Source organism: Alosa alosa, chromosome 7 (assembly GCF_017589495.1).
Source record: "Alosa alosa isolate M-15738 ecotype Scorff River chromosome 7, AALO_Geno_1.1, whole genome shotgun sequence".
In the NCBI taxonomy this organism is placed as follows: Eukaryota; Metazoa; Chordata; class Actinopteri; order Clupeiformes; family Clupeidae; genus Alosa; species Alosa alosa.
Window position 1 is genome coordinate 13,665,278 of NC_063195.1, and position 18,138 is coordinate 13,683,415.

The window sequence follows — 18,138 nt, forward strand, 5'->3', positions numbered from 1 at the left end:
CTATTTCTACAAGCATTAGGAGCAGCAGTAGTAGTAGCAGTAGGAGCAAAAACAGCTAAAGTAGTAGGAGCAGCAGCAGGAGGAGCAACAGGAGGTGCAGCAGCAGGAGCAGCAGCAGGAGCAGCAGTAGTAGTGGTAGCAATCGGAGCAGGAGTAGGAACAGCAGCAGGAGGAGGAGCAGCAGCCGCAGCAGCAGTAGTAGCAGGAGCAGCAGGAGCAGCAGCGGGATTATTAGCAGGATTCGTAGGAGAACCAGCTGTAGTAGCAGCAGGTGGAGCAGCAGTTGGTGTAGGAATAGCAGCAAAAACAGGAGCCGTAGTAGGAGCAGCAGGAGGAGCAGCAGGAGGAGCACTAGTATGATTCATAGGAGGACCAGTAGGAGTCGCAGTAGTGGCAACAGCAGGAGCAGCAGTGGGTGCACCAATAGAAGCAGTAGTAGGAATAATAGCAGAAACAGGAACAATAGTAGGAGCAGCTGCAGGAGCAGCAGGAGGAGCACTAGTAGGATTCATAGGAGGACCAGTAGGAGGAGTAGTGGTAGCAGCAGGAGCAGCAGTGGGTGCTGCAGCAGGACATCTGCAACACTTCAGAGAGAATCAGAGAATTGGGACAAAACAGTGAGGGTGGGCCTGGGTAGAATGTACAGAATAACCACTGTATAGTTGGTCATGGGATATGCCAGTGCTTCTCAAACTTTCTCTAACATGCTTTTTTCACTCCATCAAACCTTCAATAAAATAACATGTGTGATGCAGTGGTGACTGGGAATCTCATATTTCAGCTCCAGTATGCTGATAAGACGACAAAAATCCTACATTATCATTGATAATTGAGAGCAATATAGTGAGCAAGAGCCTTTGTTATTTTTACTGCATGTAGGTTGTCTCTGGGCATTTCTCTCACTTTTGGAAGTTAAGGTGGGCTGCTGTGGTCTTGGACTACCATTAGTAATTAGGAAGGGCAAGTCTGATGAAGGGCAAGTTGGCCCGAAACGTTACACTTGTGGTGATTAAACCATCGATTCCATTGGAGCTCAGTGTGCGGACTTTTTACTCATGCTCATCATAGCATTAGTAATGCATCATAATGATTTTTTTTATTAAAAAACGTTTTTTTATCTGCCTCCCCTTGACACATTCACAGCACAGAGCTTGCAGCTGCAAATATCCTATTTGGTATAAAAACAGTTATCTGAAAAAACAAAAAAAAACCCTTTAACTCAAAGTTTGTGGGTTGACAGGGCCAGGGTATATAGGCAGGTTATGGGGGTGAAGTAACATGCTTTGTTTTAGATGGGCTATCTGTATTTGGGAAAATGCTTTCATGTATGAAGCTTGTGGTCAAATATATAAAAAATGTTATACTAAAAAAAGAGACTGCACTTGTGTCTCCTATTGTCTGGTCTTCTAAAGCATTGCAATATCACACTGTGTTCTACTTCCACACAATATTACATACAACACACTGCAGTGCAGTATTAACGTTATTCATGTGACGTATTCTAGGTTCTATAGCTTTGTTTACATCCAGCTGGTAGGCAAGGGACAAGTTGAACCCATTGAACATCGTTGTCTGCAGCTGCCTCTCAGTAGGCTACATCTCTGTATTTCAGCAATGTCATATAAAGGTGATGATGAAACGTTATCCTATTGTTCAATATTTGATAGCCTGTCACAGGAACGTTGTTTCGCTAAAATCGCCCTGATTTGGTGCATTGATCTGTATCGGAGAACCTGCATGTAGCCTAATGGTAGCCTAACTTTTTTTCTCTGTTCAAAACTCGGTTTACACGAAGACGATAGCCTTTCTTAGAAGCTGTGAAATTTGACCAGAAAGGAACATGTCTTCCTTCTGAAAGCTGACACAAAATCAAACAATATTTGATCATTTAACTTCAACTGAACAGCTTACAGGTTTTGGTAGGCAGTAGACTCAGCAGACTTTAAACGGTAGCCTAGAAGCTACTGTTATAGCCAGCGCCAGTCAGCATCATAACATTAATGGCGTTAGTCATGAATCCTGTAACATATTATATCATATAACAGCGATGGCTTATTCCAAGACGATCTGCATGGATATATAACCACCCAGAAAAACTCAGAATGTGAGTGATAAAGTTAATTAATTGTGTGAAACTTTTATTAGTTATCCATTGCAGCATCGCCTATATTAGGCTGTTATGCTAGCTCAGCCTTTAAATATGTTGTTATTTTGGTCATGTGGACTTGATTAAACGGGTAAAGATAATTCATAAACTGCTTATTTCTTACATGACTGAAGCAGTAGCCTATTTTGACATACGGGAGTTAGCCTAAGTGACCTGTAACGTTAGCCTATAGCACATACATTCTGTTTTCATTTATTAGCATTTGTTGTGATTATATAATCAAATGACACACATGATAACTTGAAATAGAAGGACAGAAGATAGGTGATTGATGTCCACAAGCACGAATTTCACGAGACAAATTAGAACAAACTGTTCCGGTAAAAATAATCTTGCCATGTTTAAAATGCTGCACTTTTTCCCTTCATAGCCTATCTCTGGCAATTAATTTTTGGATGACTGTAGATAGTTGTATTTAAGCCTCACGCCTTCAGACAGTAGGCTACACCATTAGGCTATCTTGAGAATAAAAGACTTCACAGCTGCTAACGATCATCCTCCACAACCACGAGGATAGGTAGGCTAAACGGTCGTTAGTCGCCTTTTTGCTTCTTATTGTAAAACCAACTGTTAGGGCCTACACAAGTGGTTGGCATCCCGGTCAATATTTGATATTAAAATTTCAATTTTGAAGCTATTTGTAACTATGTGTAGCCTATGCAACCCGACTGTTGTAGGCTTGCTTACCACTCTCTGCAGTGCCTTGCCTACCATTCTTGCCTACCACTCTAGTTGTAAACAAACGGTCACATGACATTATGACGTAGGTGCAAAACCTTAATACTGACAGAAGGATGTTATATGAGACAAAGTGACACACTCACACGTTAAAAAAGCTTCTAATAAAATTAATATCTGTAGCACTTATGTTCTCCTATGTACAATATACTTCAGTCTGGTCATTTAAATTATCTGGATAGTGTGGATCACTTGGCTAACAATAAACGCTCATCTGGTGCAGATGGATTGACCATTTTAACAGTGCAATGGCATATTCTGCCCACATGAGGGCAGTATAGCACACTTACTGCTCAGTGGTCACAGATGATGAACCTGTTGCCCTTCAGCAGCATGCCAGTCAGGCAGATCACAGGTGTATTGTGGCCTTGCACTGTTCTTTCCTCTTCTGCATTGTTCTCTTATATTCAGCCTGATTTGACTGTAACCCCGATGTGTCTCAATAAAGGCCGTAGCCATATAGCCAACCTGATAATCAATATACATTTGAAATGTAGCATTGTAGTGGAAAACTAGACACAGTAGATATGTCAAGATTTCAGCATTACCAAGTGTCGTGTTGTGGGCTGAGTATTGCTGGGCATGACATTTCAATTCAATTGGATTGACTGAAGCTAATAATCGATTAAGAACTATGAGTTGGGACTTGGACCAAGACAACCATAAGTCTTCTAAAAAAACAAAATACCTATTGCTTATAGCTATAGCTATTGCTGCCCATTGAACACAAATTGATAGTTTTGTTTGCAATACATCTGAAAGTAATCAGTATGTGTGTGTGTGGGGGGGGGGGGCTTGTTCTTGTTTCCATTTAAATATAAATCACACTGAAACCTTACTTTGCAACATATTTTATCGTAATAAAAAAACACCTCTCACACACCCTCTATCCACTTGAATGTGTCTACCTGCCTCATGCGTTTGGTAGCACTCCAATGTTTACAAGTGTATGATGCACCTGATGCATTGTAGGCTATTAGTGCAACTCCAGATGAGGAAACTACTGCTAAGAGACTTCTTATTGTAGTGCTTGGGATTGTGAATGGCATCTGGTTGTTTGTAAGATTGGCCTCATGTGTTTGGTAGTAGGCTACTACTCGCTATCTTGTGTCATGGTGGAGTAATGAGCATGCTATTGCGCAAATTGCATTGTGTGAAATACAATGTAACAGCGTGATTCCTTCATTGTAGAGTGAGAGAGAAAAAGAAGGGTTGACTCGAAGAATGTAGGAAACTCTTAAAGGCAGAGTGCACTATTTCATCAACTACGCCTGCTTGATTTCATAGTACTGTACCTTTAAGAGCTTGCGGCGCTCGAACAGTGATGAAACCAGGGCATGTGAGTGAGACACCATCGCGGAAAACCCGAGGAAGAAGCGGAACATTTTCTGAGAAGCGTGTTTGTCAGTTTGCTGTGTCGGCTAGAGTCGCCCTTTGGCTCATTTGGGGTGGACCGCGTTCACAAGGAGGCCGTTCCTGCGCTCGCTGAGGCAATTGGCTGTCCATGCACCCACCACTGACACTGTGTATCATGCAATTTGATTAGAGGAGGAGAATACACACACACACACACACATTATCTCTCTCTCTCTCTCACTCACTCACGCGCACACAAACTCCAGCCAACGGGATGTCGCGCGTGCACCGGAACCCGATTGCCAATCGCGTTGCCAATCATCTCCACGGCTGAAGATTAACGAGGTTATCCTTTCACCGGTGCGGGGGTCGTCCTATGCAGTGTGGTGGAGCGCGTCGGCCTCTGTTTTGCTTATGTGTGTGAGGGATTGAGTAAGAGAGAGAGAGAGAAAGAAACAAACAAAGAAAGAGAGAGAGAGAGAGAGAGAGAGAGAGAGAGAGAGACTACATCGTGGCGGAGAGGAAGCAACTATTCCAGCTGCTGCGTTGGACCAGCGTAACCTGAATCATGACGGAAAAACGGATGTCTCGCTGGTATTTCGGGGGTCTCGCCTCGTGCGGGGCTGCCTGCTGCACGCACCCGCTGGATCTGGTAAAGGTGAGTGAGCTCTGGGGACACTGGGTCCGGATTTCTTTCTTTCCATGATGCAGGTCGGCCCATCGCGGAAGTCGCATGCAGGCCATTGGGTTTGTAAGCGCAGCTATTCGCTGGCTATCTCTGCGAGGCTGCGACTCTTCACATCTGTACAGCAGAGCTAGCCCAGGACACATAGAAGTACGCTGATAAAACAGACAATGATCAAAATGAAAGTTTTGAAAGATGTTTATGGAATACCACATTTAACTTTTGGTGGGCGAAGTCACAAAGTCACACTGCCATAAGTGACTCACATGACGCGACACAGTTTGACCAGTTGATGGGAAGATGAACTAGCCCGAGGTCGCTTCAGTGGCGACAGCAGCAGCAACAGTGGTGGCGGCTGTTCCGCCTCATTTGTGAGATTTTCGCTTCACTGACCCGGAGTCGCTCTCCGGGGACCGGTCAAAGAGAAACAACTCAGCTCAGATTACGGGAATTAGACAGTAGCCTAGCGCAAAGTCCGGGCGTTAAAGCAGATTGTCGGTGGGCGATTTGGACAATCGGCCAGTCGATCTCTTGTGCCCTTGCGGGGTCAGTGGGCCATAGGACTCGCTTGAATGAGAGGACTTGGCTATAGTCAATACGCCCACAACTTAGTGGGCAGTTATCCCGGTCGGTAGACGCCAGTTTTAGACTAGTGGCAGTTCCTTGATCACATCTAGACTTTTGCTGATGTTACTGAAATGGTTTGGTTATAGCCTAGCTGGATCACAAAACTTGCCCTGGCAGTAGGTAGGGGGGAAAGTCCCCTAAAAGATACACAGAGAAAGGGATATTGCATTGATTCCCTCTCAGGGTTAAGCTTTCTTCATTTGTTCTTCGTTTTTGGACTTCCTTGCTGAACCTTACAATAGACTCTCCCAATGACTTTGTCCCAGTAGTTAACTACCCCAATGCCACTGCCATGTTCACTGCCAAAACTTTCATGACAGTAATTGTAGCCTTGGACTTAGGTTTGCTCATGTCTGGTTGGATGCATGCAGTGCCTACATTCTGGACATGGCTCACATGTCTTTATATATCACACACATCTTAAAGCATGAGGCCTTGTGTCTCTGAATGACCTTCTAAATTATGACCTTACAGAGTGACCTGAACTGGTCTGAGAGCAGTGTGGAGTGCTGCAGGTGTGTGTGTGACTCTGTGTTATTGTGTGTGTGTGTGTAACTTGAACATGAGTGGGAGGAGCAGGGTTGCAGGTACAGAACAGCTGACCCTGGTTCAGGTGATAGGTATATAAGTATAAGTATATATACTCTTTTGATCTCGTGAGGGAAATTTGGTCTCTGCATTTATCCCAATCCATGAATTAGTGAAACACACACAGCACACAGTGAGGTGAAGCACACACTAATCCCGGCGCAGTGAGCTGCCTGCAACAACAGCGGCGCTCGGGGAGCAGTGAGGGGTTAGGTGCCTTGTTCAAGGGCTCTTCAGCCGTGGATGTGGGCATGGGAGAGCAGTGCTGAACCACTTCCCATGCCCACATTTTCCATACTGGTCAGGGATCGAACCGGCAACCCTTCCGTTACAAGCCTGAAGCCCTAACCAGTAGGCCACGACTTAATTGATCAAATCCAAATGGAACAGATTGGACATGTGATAAGCTAACTTGCACATTGCTGTGTCCTATCAGTGTTTGCTTCTATGTCAGATGGTGTAAGCAAAGGGTGTGTGTGTGTGTGTGTGTGTGTGTCTGTGTGTGTCTGTGTCTGTGCGTGCGTGCGTGTGTTTTAGTGTTTGAACAGAGTATAAGTAGTTAACCAGCACATTGCAGTCTCCTATTAATGTTTGCATGAATGGCTGTTGGTGAAAATAGTGTGTGTGTTGGGGTATGTGTGTGTGTGTGTGTGTGCATGTGCGTGCATGTGTGTGTGAGAGAGAGAGAAAGAGAGGGGGAGAGAGCAAGAGAGAGAGAGAAAGAGGGGGAGAAAGAGAGGGGGAGAGAGCAAGAGAGAGAGCAAGAGAGAGAGAAAGAGAGAGAAAGAGAGGGGAGAGAGCAAGAGAGAGAGAAAGAGAGAGAGAAAGAGAGGGGGAGAGAGCAAGAGAGAGAGCAAGAGAGGGGAGAGAGCAAGAGAGAGAGAGAGAGAGGAGAAAGAGAGAGAGAAAGAGAGGGAGAAAGAGAGGGGGAGAGAGCAAGAGAGAGAAAGAGAAGGAGAAAGAAAGAGAGAAAGAAAGAGAGAAAGAGAGAGAGAAAGAGAGAGAGAAAGAGAGGGGGAGAGAGCAAGAGAGAGAGAAAGAGAAGGAGAAAGAAAGAGAGAAAGAGAGGGGGAGAGAGAGAGAGAGAAAGAGAGGGGGAGAGAGCAAGAGAGAGAGAAGAGAGAGAAAGAGAGGGGGAGAGAGCAAGAGAGAGAGAAAGAGAGAGAAAGAGAGGGGGAGAGAGAAAGAGAGAGAGAAAGAGAAGGAGAAAGAAAGAGAGAAAGAGAGGGGGAGAGAGAGAAAGAGAGAGAGAGAGAGAGAGAGCAAGAGAGAGATAAAGAGAACATGTATTTTGTCCTCTGTCACCCTGTGTGTCTGTGTGTGCAAAGGAGTGTCTATTGTCTTCATTCTCTCTATCTCTCTCTCTACTCTCACTCTGTGTATATGAATGTGCATATTTTTTGTCTTCTCTCTCTCTCTGTGTGTTTGTGTGTGTGTGTGTGAGTGTGTGTGTGAGTGTGTGTGTGAGTGTGTGAAGATCCAGCTGATTGCAGTCTAGCTGACCAGGCTCTCCTCCTCATGCGTCTGTAGTTAACAATTCACAGGTTGATCTCTTAACCCTTGACCTACATTAACCAGCGGCTCGCTCTATAAAGGGCCTGTGCACGCATTTCATGCCATGCCATGCCAATCATTTCACTCTCCTATAGTGGTGGGGGCGTGGGGAAGTGTGTGTGTGTGTGGGGGGGGGGGGGGGGGGTCGGTCAACACACACAAACACACACATGGGAGAATGGTCTACTTAAGATGATGCAAATGTTGTGATTATACAGTATGCTTATATGAACTGTCCATGCAACTGCATAGCGCAATGCCATGTCCATAGAAGTATACTTTTATACACACACACACACACAGAGTTAGGGCCCAAAGTGTTGACACAATAAGCCCTGATAACCCCTATAAAGGTACGGTAGCCCTGGACTCCACTGGCTGTAGAGTAGGTGTAGTCCAGTAATGACAATCTTTAATTGTAGCTTAGTCATGTCAGGTGGGGTGTGTTCCTTTAAATGCAGTGGCATTAAGGGGGTGGATTATGTTTGTGCTTCATGGTGGATAGTGATAAAGAGAGAAATAGGGACAGAAATAGGCAGCTATGGAGAGAGAGAGAGAGAGAGAAGTAATGGTCAACAAACAACACACACATGAGTATTAGTAGTGTACTCTCAAGGCTTCTCTCTGGCTGTGTGCAGAGTTAATCAGAGAGGGATGGCTTTCCCTGTACTGAATAGATTGGCGTTCTGAGAGTCATATCTCCATACCAGCATGGTTTTGGCTCCCTGAGAATTATTCAATGTGGCTACATGTCTCATAGCTCACCTCGCTTGTCCCCTTAACTCAGAAACCCCAAGTTGCTCCGGGGACAATGTGATCCCTTGTAATGTAGCTGACATATATGTAAGTCACTTTTGGTCAAGAAGTGTCTGCTAAATGTAATGTAATGTAATGTAATCTCTGAAGGCACAGGCGGATGTGTTTCGGCCTAAGCCATCTGCAGCATCTATGAGCACACTTTTCTCGCTTATTTAAGACACTTGAAACTGCTGACTTCCACTAGCACTTCTCATTCATTTGCCTTTCGACAACAGTAATTACATACAGACACTTACGCTACTAAGGTATTGTAACAACGCTTAAAGGAGAACTCTTGTTTTTTTCACATCTGTTTCTTGATGTCACCTAGTACAAAAAAAGAAGAAAAAAAAAGGTGCTACCTAGCTTGAGTTGCTGCAGGCAACAGCTAGAGAGGTGTCATGCCCCCAGAGTGTAGCACTTTTTTTGTTCGGACCGACAGTACTAACCTCGAGAATCAGATATGTATCTGAAAAACAAATTCTCCTTTAAGGGTAGGTTTGTGTCTGGTTTTAAAACAATTATAAGGTTTCAAAAACAACCTTAGGCCATGGTTGTGGTTATCAAAGGTGTGTGTTTGTGTGTGCGTGTGCGTGTGTGTGTGTTTTTATGTGTGTGTGTGCATGTGTGGACCTGTTTGTGCTCTTTCACTGTTTGCAGGATCATATTGAAACATGGAGGATAATCTTGTGGACATTACTGATTCCTGTAAACAAAACTCTTAAGAATGTAGATAGTCGTTTTTTTTTTCTTGTAATTGCAGCTGTGTGTGTGTGTGCTTGTGTGTGTGCTTGTGTGTGTGTGTGTGTTTGGGAGATCATTTGAAAAATGAAAGGACATATCTGATTCATGGGAATGTAACACTTTGATAGGTAGACTTTCTGTATGTAAGAGAACACGATCATAAAAAATATACATGTTTTGTGTGTGTGTGTGTGTGTAACTCTGGTCACAAACTAGAAACAATCTTCCAACCAGAGGGAGAAAAGTCGCCATGAATTAAAATGAATAGAGGGACGTCCAGTTAGTGCTTGTCTGGAAAAGGTTGGAGTAGGGCATAGTAACACCCAAACACACATACACACACACACACACACATGCTCTCTCTCTCTCTCTCTCTCTCTCTCTCTCACTCACTCACTCACTCTCTCTCTTACTCACTCAGTTAAACACACAGACACACACCCCACACACACACACACACATGCTCAACTCTATCTCTCTCTCTCACTCTCTTACTCACTCAGTTAAACACACAGACACACACCCCACACACACACACACACACATGCTCTCTCTCTCTCTCTCTCTCACTCTCTCTTACTCACTCAGTTAAACACACAGACACACACCCCACACACACACACACACATGCTCAACTCTATCTCTCTCTCTCTCTCTCTTACTCACTCAGTTAAACACACACAGACACACACCCCACACACACACACACACACACATGCTCAACTCTATCTCTCTCTCTCTCTCTCTCTCTCTTACTCAGTTAAACACACAGACACACCCCCCCACACACACACATGCTCAACTCTCTCTCTCCTATCTCTCTCACTCTCTCTCTTACTCACTCAGTCAAATACAAAGACACACACACACACGCACACACACACACACTAAAGGTCCTCCGTGTGTGTCGTGACAGCTCGTCTGTCATGTTGTAATATGCAGCAGGCTCAGATGTGTCTCCGCTTATTTGGCCTCTGTTCAACTTGGGCACAGGGCTGGACATGTGCAGTGGACATGGTCAACCTCTACACGGGGTTGTCAGTCACACATTGTGGCTGGGAGGTCAGTGGGGGATTGTGGCCAATCAGTCTGGTTCTGGCAAGAATAGCAGTATACAGAAAAAGAGCCTTAAACACAGACTTACAGTGCAGAGATAAAGTATAGTAGTATGCATTATATAGAGCCTTATACACAGACTTACAGTATAGAGATAAAGTATAGTAGTATGCATTATATAAATATAGAGCCTTATACACAGACTTGCATACAGTATAGAGATAAATTATAGTAGTATGCATTATATAAATATAGAGCCTTATACACAGACTTGCATGCAGTACAAAGAGAAATACTGTATGTTATGGCTTGCCAAGTCTCATGCAGCCTAAAAAAAAGAAATTATTAAAACTAATGATTTCTGGACACAGGCCCAGGGGGTCGGAGATCTTAAGGGCCCAGTAGGTAAGTAGGCCCACTGACAGTTTGACCATAGAGAGACCCTAGCAATTCCCAAAGGGTTACATGGGCCTCCAGTCTGACTGTAAGTGGTCAGTATAGACACACTGCTTTAAACTGCAAGAGGTCATTATAGACATACTGCTTTAAACTGCAAGAGGTCATTATAGGTCATACTGCTTTAAACTGCAAGAGGTCATTATAGGTCATACTGGGGCGTGTCCCAAAACCATAGTTGCTAACTTTGTTGGTTGCAATGCAATTTCCCATTGGCAACCAACTAAGTTGCTAACAGGTTAACTATGTTTTTTGGAAACGTGCCCCTGGTTTAAACTGCAAGAGGTCATTATAGACATACTGCTTTAAACTGCAAGAGGTCATTATAGACATACTGCTTTAAACTGCAAGAGGTCATTATAGACATACTGCTTTAAACTGCAAGAGGTCATTATAGACATACTGCTTTAAACTGCAAGAGGTCATTATAGGTCATACTGCTTTAAACTGCAAGAGGTCATTATAGGTCATACTGTTTAAACTGCAAGAAGTCATTATAGACATACTGCTTTTAAACTGCAAGAGGTCATTATAGGTCATACTGCTTTAAACTGCAAAGAGGTCATTATAGGTCATACTGGAAAGAGGTCATTATAGGTCATGCTGCTTTTAAACTGCAAGAGGGTCATTAAAATCATACTGGTTATGGTCCCAAAACCATAGTTGCTAACTTTGTTGGTTGCAATGCAATTTCCCATTGGCAACCAACTAAGTTGCTAACAGGTTAACTATGTTTTTTGGAAACGTGCCCCTGGTTTAAACTGTGCATGTTGTACCATATCTGTGAGGTCATTGAATGTCTATAGTGTGTGTATCAGTGACAGAGGATCTTAACCTGACTCTCGCCAGATGAATTTCGTTCCGCTTAGCTCCATCTAGCTTCACTCACATCCATCTGGGACCTCTTCCATTTAGAGTGATTTCTGCACCAGATTTTATGGTACAGCCAATCAGGACGCAGGGCGGGAGTTTCATAGATGTGACATAGCGTAGAAGCAACTGTGAGACTGTTATCAGCGTCACGGGTTGGCTTCGATGTGAGTGGTTGAAGTAGCACGTCAATAGATGACGGACAAGTGGCTTATTCAATCATATGCAAGCATTTTTTGATTAGGCCCAGCCTTCTGAAGCAACACTCCAATGGATTGGTCCCAGATGGATGAGTGGAGCTAGGCGGAACGGAATTCATCTGGCAAGAGTCAGGTTAAGAGGTTCTGGCCCCCTGAAAGAATTTACAGCAAGGCCACTTGCCCTCTCCCAAGGTCCCCTCCCAACTTGACCCTAGAAATGGCACTCACCTTTCATGGTTCCCATTGTCCTCCCCCAAATTATGATTAAGGAATGTGAACATCATCCAAAGGGTGATTGATCTGACGCTGTTATCTGTTAATTACATTGTAGCTTTGCTGTGTAATTCTCATGTTGTGTACCAATATATTAGCTTTGTGTCACTGAAAATCCGGGGTGAAACCTGAAGTGACCTCGCTAACCCACTGATCCTGCCTCATAGCTCTCCCCCTCAACTCTGCATGTCTTCACAGTGAACGCAGGCCATAATAATAAACAAGGACTTAGTCCACGTTGTTTGTTTCCATTTCACAGCTGTGTATGAAGTTTATTGTTTTTATAGTGGACTCAGAGAATGTAAAGCTAATGGACCGTGGAGCAGAGAGATATTCGCAGAATGTTAAAAATAGTTGTTTCGGTTTAGGAATCGCTTAGCATTGCTTACAGCAACGTTTAACTAACAAGCACAGTACCTCAATTTCCCAACTATTAGCCGCAGTGTATGCATCGATTTTGCAACATTTCTTCAGCTATGAGGTTAATACATAGCCACATTGTGTATAAGCCGCAGGACCGTGCATAAAACACTGTCCTGCGGCTTATACACAATGTGGCTAATATGCAGGAAATCACTGTAGAAAACAATCACAAAAAGAAAACAGCTTACTCCTACAAGCTGTTGACCAAAGCTATAGGCAGTGATTCAGTGAAGTTCCTGACCAAAGCTATAGGCAGTGATTCAGTGAAGTCCCTGACCAAAGCTATAGGCAGTGATTCAGTGAAGCTGTTGACCAAAGCTATAGGCAGTGATTCAGTGAAGTTCCTGACCAAAGCTATAGGCAGTGATTCAGTGAAGTTCCTGACCAAAGCTATAGGCAGTGATTCAGTGAAGTTCCTGACCAAACCTATAGGCAGTGATTCAGTGAAGTTGTTGGAAAGCTTGGTAAAGGAAGGGCCACATGTACTATATGTCCAAATGACCAAAACCATGACGTCTCCCCCTAGCTGAGGGTATGGAGTAAATATACAAGAGAGAATGAGAGATACACACAGGGAAAACAGAGAGAGAATGAATGAATATGTGTACATGGTGAAAACATACTTAAACGAGGGAGAGAGAGAGAGAGAGAGAGATGTGGAGAGAAAATAATAAATGAATATACAGGAGCACAAACATTAATTTTCATAAATGCCTCTGCTTGATCAAAAGAGACAAAAGTAAAGAGCTGAAAGAGAAGGGCAGAGAGAATGAATGAATTAATGAATGAATGAACAACTGAATGAATGACACAGGTGAAGAGAGATCCATGTGATTCTGTCACGGGTGCTTCTGGAAGGCAGCCCAGGTCTATAGATAAGGTGACCACATACGGAGAGGGGGGGCGGGGGGGCATTTTGCATTGTATCCGATGGTTCTGTACAGCCATATGGCGATTGACATACAATGCATACCTCTAGATACCACCTGAACATTTGAATAGTGCTATCTTAATATTATGTAAAATGCTGTTAGGCTACTCTTAGGCTACTTACCTGGTAGGCTACTCTTTTATAGGACCAAACTTATTTTCAACAAAAGCATCTCGATGGCAATTTCTACTCTTCTATATCCTCATACCTTCTACACTTACACAAAGAGTCTGTTATGCTGACAGAAATGGAGAGCTGGTGTTTGAAGGGCAGGAATGACTGGTTGGGTGAGCCTGTTGGCCTCTCAGAGATTGGTGGAATGCTGTCGGGCATGTTAACGGCCACCACGGGGTCCTTCTGACATGGGAATTGTAGTGTATTCATATTTGCTATATGAGTGTGTACACAGTAATTTATGTAGAAAGTGTATGAGTGGAGGATGGAGTCTCCTATATAGAGCTGCATGACATTAATCCACATGACAAATAGTCACTGAAGTGTGTGTGTGTGTGTGTGTGTGTGTCTCGGGGGAGAGAGGGGTTTTCATTCACGGCAGGTCAGCAGAGTAATAAAAGCAACACTTGGCAGAAGGTCCTCATGCGTCAAAGAAGACAGTGCACATGTGCCCCCTCTCTTCGTGTGTGTGTGTGTGTGTGTGTGTGTGTGTGACCACTAGGGGTGAACGATTTTGGAAAAAAATCTAATTGCGATTTTTCTCACCAATATTGCGATTGCGATGCGATATGCAATTATTTTTAAGCTCTTTATCTTCTGTCTTATTCAACATAGACAAGCAATATATTATTCTATAGTATGACCAACACAAAATTAGATAAGTTAAACATAAACTGTTCTTTCCTGGAGCCCAGGCCTATGTTATGATGGCATTAGGTTATTGAATAAGATTGATGAATGAAATATTTTTTATTTAACTATTTTAATCACATTAGTAGACCTATATTTGTTGAACTTCCAGCCTTGTAAACATTCAATGATTCTGATTCGTTTCTATTGTGTTTCTATTTCATGTAGATATGACCTTCTTTCGTTAGTTAACAAATAGGTCTACATGTAGTGGCACTGACACGGCTTCTCCTTGTCCTGTGCTCTCCATACACGCTCGCGGGCACACACACACACACACACACACACACACACACACACACACACACACACACACATACAGACCCGCTCCTCTCCTCTGTAGGCTATTTGCATGTGAATCGGAACAAACTACTGTAGATTGTTGTAGCAAATAAATGCGCCAAAGACTGTTCGCCCGGTGTTAACTAAACGTTAGCATCATCAACACCCATGGCTAAACACGCATGCATGCAAATGAACTAGTTTGTTCATATCACAACAAAGCCAATCGCGGAGACAAAACTCTTTAAACAGGCAAAGTTATCAGCAGTTAGCAGCATGTATGTAGCCTAGAGCCTTAGCTGATAAGCTAATGTTAGAACAGCTGGGTTTTTAGTGGTTAGCTGTATCAACTACTTGCGGATAACATTATGCATCAATCTGTGAGATGAAATGTTTGTGCCGCCAACCCCCTTGGATATCGCAAATGCCCCCACTGTCACTGTACTCCAGTAAACAAAGTCCCCAGTGCACAGGTGAATGGCTGCTGTGCAGCCTAAACAGTCGTGGAGTTTTAATCGTCAGATGGACAAGTGAACGAAGTTACCAGCCAGAGTAGTAGCACAGGGGAATTATGAACTAGAACCAGGGACATGGCAGGTTCGAGCAAAAGGTAATGAAGAGGTTTATTTTTAACCAAAGTAGCTCTACTGATCAGACCTTTCTTGACACTGTTAGCTGGTCCTCTTGTTTACGTTTTTTGCTTCTTCAGTGGTCGTGAGAAGAGTCGGTGGCACGTCGGCAAGCGCAAGTATAAATGCGTTTTGGTGACGTCACATATTACAAATCGCAGCCTTTGCGGTTTGAAAATCGTGTTTCATCATATCGCGATATTATCGCAAATGCAATAAATCGTTCAGCCCTAGTGACCACTGTTATATATTCCACACTGTTGCGGTCCACTGTGTTAAAGTGCGCTGATGAGAATGACTAGAGGACCTCCATGACAGTTCAACTCTCTTGCAGATGAACCAAAGGAAATAAAATGTGTTTTTCAGCGACAATGATGAAATAATCACCATAATAGTTTGATAGTTTGAATTCTTTACTGTAAAAACAGAATAGGAATATACTGTTTGTCACTGTTGCGAATGTTAAATAATGTGTGGAGTTAAATGTGAAGGCGTTGCCAACAGTGATGATAATGATAATAATGATTGCATAATTATGCTGGTGATGATGGTGATGCACATGGTGTTGATGATGATGATGATGATGATGGTAATGGTGCTGATAATGGTGTTGATGATGATGATGATGGTGATGGTGCTGATAATGGTGTTGATGATGATGATGATGGTGATGGTGCTGATGATGGTGTTGATGATTATGGTGATGGTGCTGATGATGATGATGATGGTGATGGTGCTGATGATGGTGTTGATGATTATGGTGATGGTGCTGATGATGATGATGATGGTGATGGTGCTGATGATGGTGTTGATGATGATGATGATGGTGATGGTGCTGATGATGGTGTTGATGATGATGATGATGATGACAGTGATGGTGATAGTGTTGATGATGATGCTGAATGGTGTTGATGATATTGCTGATGATGAGGATGGTGATGACGGTGATGATGATGATGATGGTGATGGTGCTGATAATGGTGTTGATGATGATGATGATGACAGTGATGGTGATAGTGTTGATGATGATGCTGAATGGTGTTGATGATATTGCTGATGATGAGGATGGTGATGACGGTGATGATGATGGTGATGGTGCTGATAATGGTGTTGATGATGATGATGATGATGATGACAGTGATGGTGATAGTGTTGATGATGATGCTGAATGGTGTTGATGATATTGCTGATGATGAGGATGGTGATGACGGTGATGATGATGATGATGGTGTTGATGATGATAGTGATGTTGCATCCCTCAGGTGCACCTGCAGACACAACAGGAGGTGAAGATGAAGATGGTCGGCATGGCGATGCACGTGGTGAAGAACGACGGTTTCTTGGCCCTCTACAACGGACTCAGTGCCTCCCTGTGCAGACAAGTGAGTGTGTGTGTGTGTGTGTGTGTGTGTTTGTGTGTGGACAATGGACACCATATAACTTCTGGACTCTGCACTTTAAACCGTGTTTTTTTATCTCTCTGTTCTCATCTCTGTCCGTGTGCGTAGTCTGTAGTCTGACTCCAGTTACTGTGTAATCACAGCAGCAGGACAGTGAGGCGCTGGACAGTGGGGCAGACCTTGAAAAACCACTTTAATAAAAGCAACCGTCAGCACTAACTCTAACATACTCCTGACTGTACACACACACACACACACACACATGCATACATACATACACACATGCATGTACATACACACACATGCACTCATGCAGACAAACACAAACACACACACACTCACTCTCTCACATACACACATGCACTCATGCAGCAAACACAAACACACATACACACACACACACACACACACACACACACACACATACACTCATGCAGGCAAACACAAACACACACACACACACACACACACGCATACATACATACACACATGCATGTACATACACACACATGCACTCATGCAGACAAACACAAACACACACACACTCACTCTCTCACATACACACACACAGACATGCACACATGCACTCATGCAGCAAACACAAACACACACACACACACACACACACACACACACACACACACACACACTCATGCAGGCAAACACAAACACACACACACACACACAAACACACACACACACTGACTCTGCATATTTTCTGCAGAGGTGGAAAAAGTACAAAAATATTGTACTCAAGTAAAAGTACCAATACCTTGATGAAATATTACTCAAGTACAAGTTAAAATACTGATCTGAAAATGTACTCAAGTAAAAGTAAAAAGTAGTTCATTTAAAATGTACTTTTAAGTAAAAAAGTTACTTAGTTACTTTTTTTTTGGGGGTACCAGAACAACCAGTTTTACCAAAGACTTTCTAATGAGGAGATACAGCACTCAAAAAATCCTCCATAGTAATGCATGGGGTTAGTTTGTAACGCCAATATGGCAGTTGTCTACACATCATATGTCTACACATATCACAACCCTTCCGTGACAAAACGTCGACATGTGAATACATTGAGCCAATCATGTGGTGTGTTGTAAAATACATTGAGCCAATCATGTGGGGTGCTGTGAAGACATCGTGCCAATCATCTGTTGTGATCTCGCTGCTGGAGCAAGATTGATGTTGTGAAGCCTTACGCACACGCATTTCTGCTGAAATAGATGCACGATAAGTGCCCAAAAAGTGTTGCAATATGGCCGCTGAGTGGAGGTACTTGCCTGAAAACAACGTTGAGAAATGGAGATCTATGTGAAAAAGTAGTTGTTGAGTAGTTGATTTTCAAAGTTAGTTGCACTCATCCTTGGGTCGCTTTGCAATGAACAGTAATCCAGCACAACTGAAAAGCCCCTCACAGGCCGCTGAGGCAGGCAGGCCAATATTGAGTTGCAGAGAGTTTTTTTTATATTTGGAAACGAGCAGAAGGTCCAGCAG

At 43.4% G+C, this 18,138-nt stretch overlaps 2 protein-coding genes across 2 annotated transcripts in view; one reads left to right on the forward strand and one right to left on the reverse strand.

Moving 5' to 3' along the window:
• On the reverse strand, positions 1–4,290 carry LOC125298255 (classical arabinogalactan protein 9-like). The gene is made up of 3 exons (XM_048248957.1): positions 4,201–4,290; positions 162–584; positions 1–6 (listed from the first exon to the last, which is right to left on the reverse strand). The coding sequence occupies exons 1-3, from the start codon at positions 4,288–4,290 to the stop codon at positions 1–3; spliced, it is 519 nt and encodes a 172-aa protein (XP_048104914.1).
• slc25a10b (solute carrier family 25 member 10b) overlaps positions 4,275–18,138 on the forward strand; it is a 24,779-nt gene continuing 10,915 nt past the window's right edge. The window contains exons 1-2 of the mRNA XM_048248652.1: positions 4,275–4,919; positions 16,504–16,623. Coding sequence (XP_048104609.1) covers positions 4,830–4,919; positions 16,504–16,623 — 210 coding nt within the window. The 5' untranslated portion in view covers positions 4,275–4,829. The remainder of the gene's footprint in view (positions 4,920–16,503; positions 16,624–18,138) is intronic.

What these genes read in the sequence shown, in the direction of transcription:
- LOC125298255 (XM_048248957.1), bottom strand. Translation starts at nt 4,290, where the DNA reads ATGTTCCGCTTCTTCCTCGGGTTTTCCGCGATGGTGTCTCACTCACAT. An exon ending in AGCGCCGCAAGCTCTTAAAG is followed by an intron (nt 585 to 4,200) that starts GTACAGTACTAT and finishes TTCTCTCTGAAG; the next exon opens with TGTTGCAGATGTCCTGCTGC.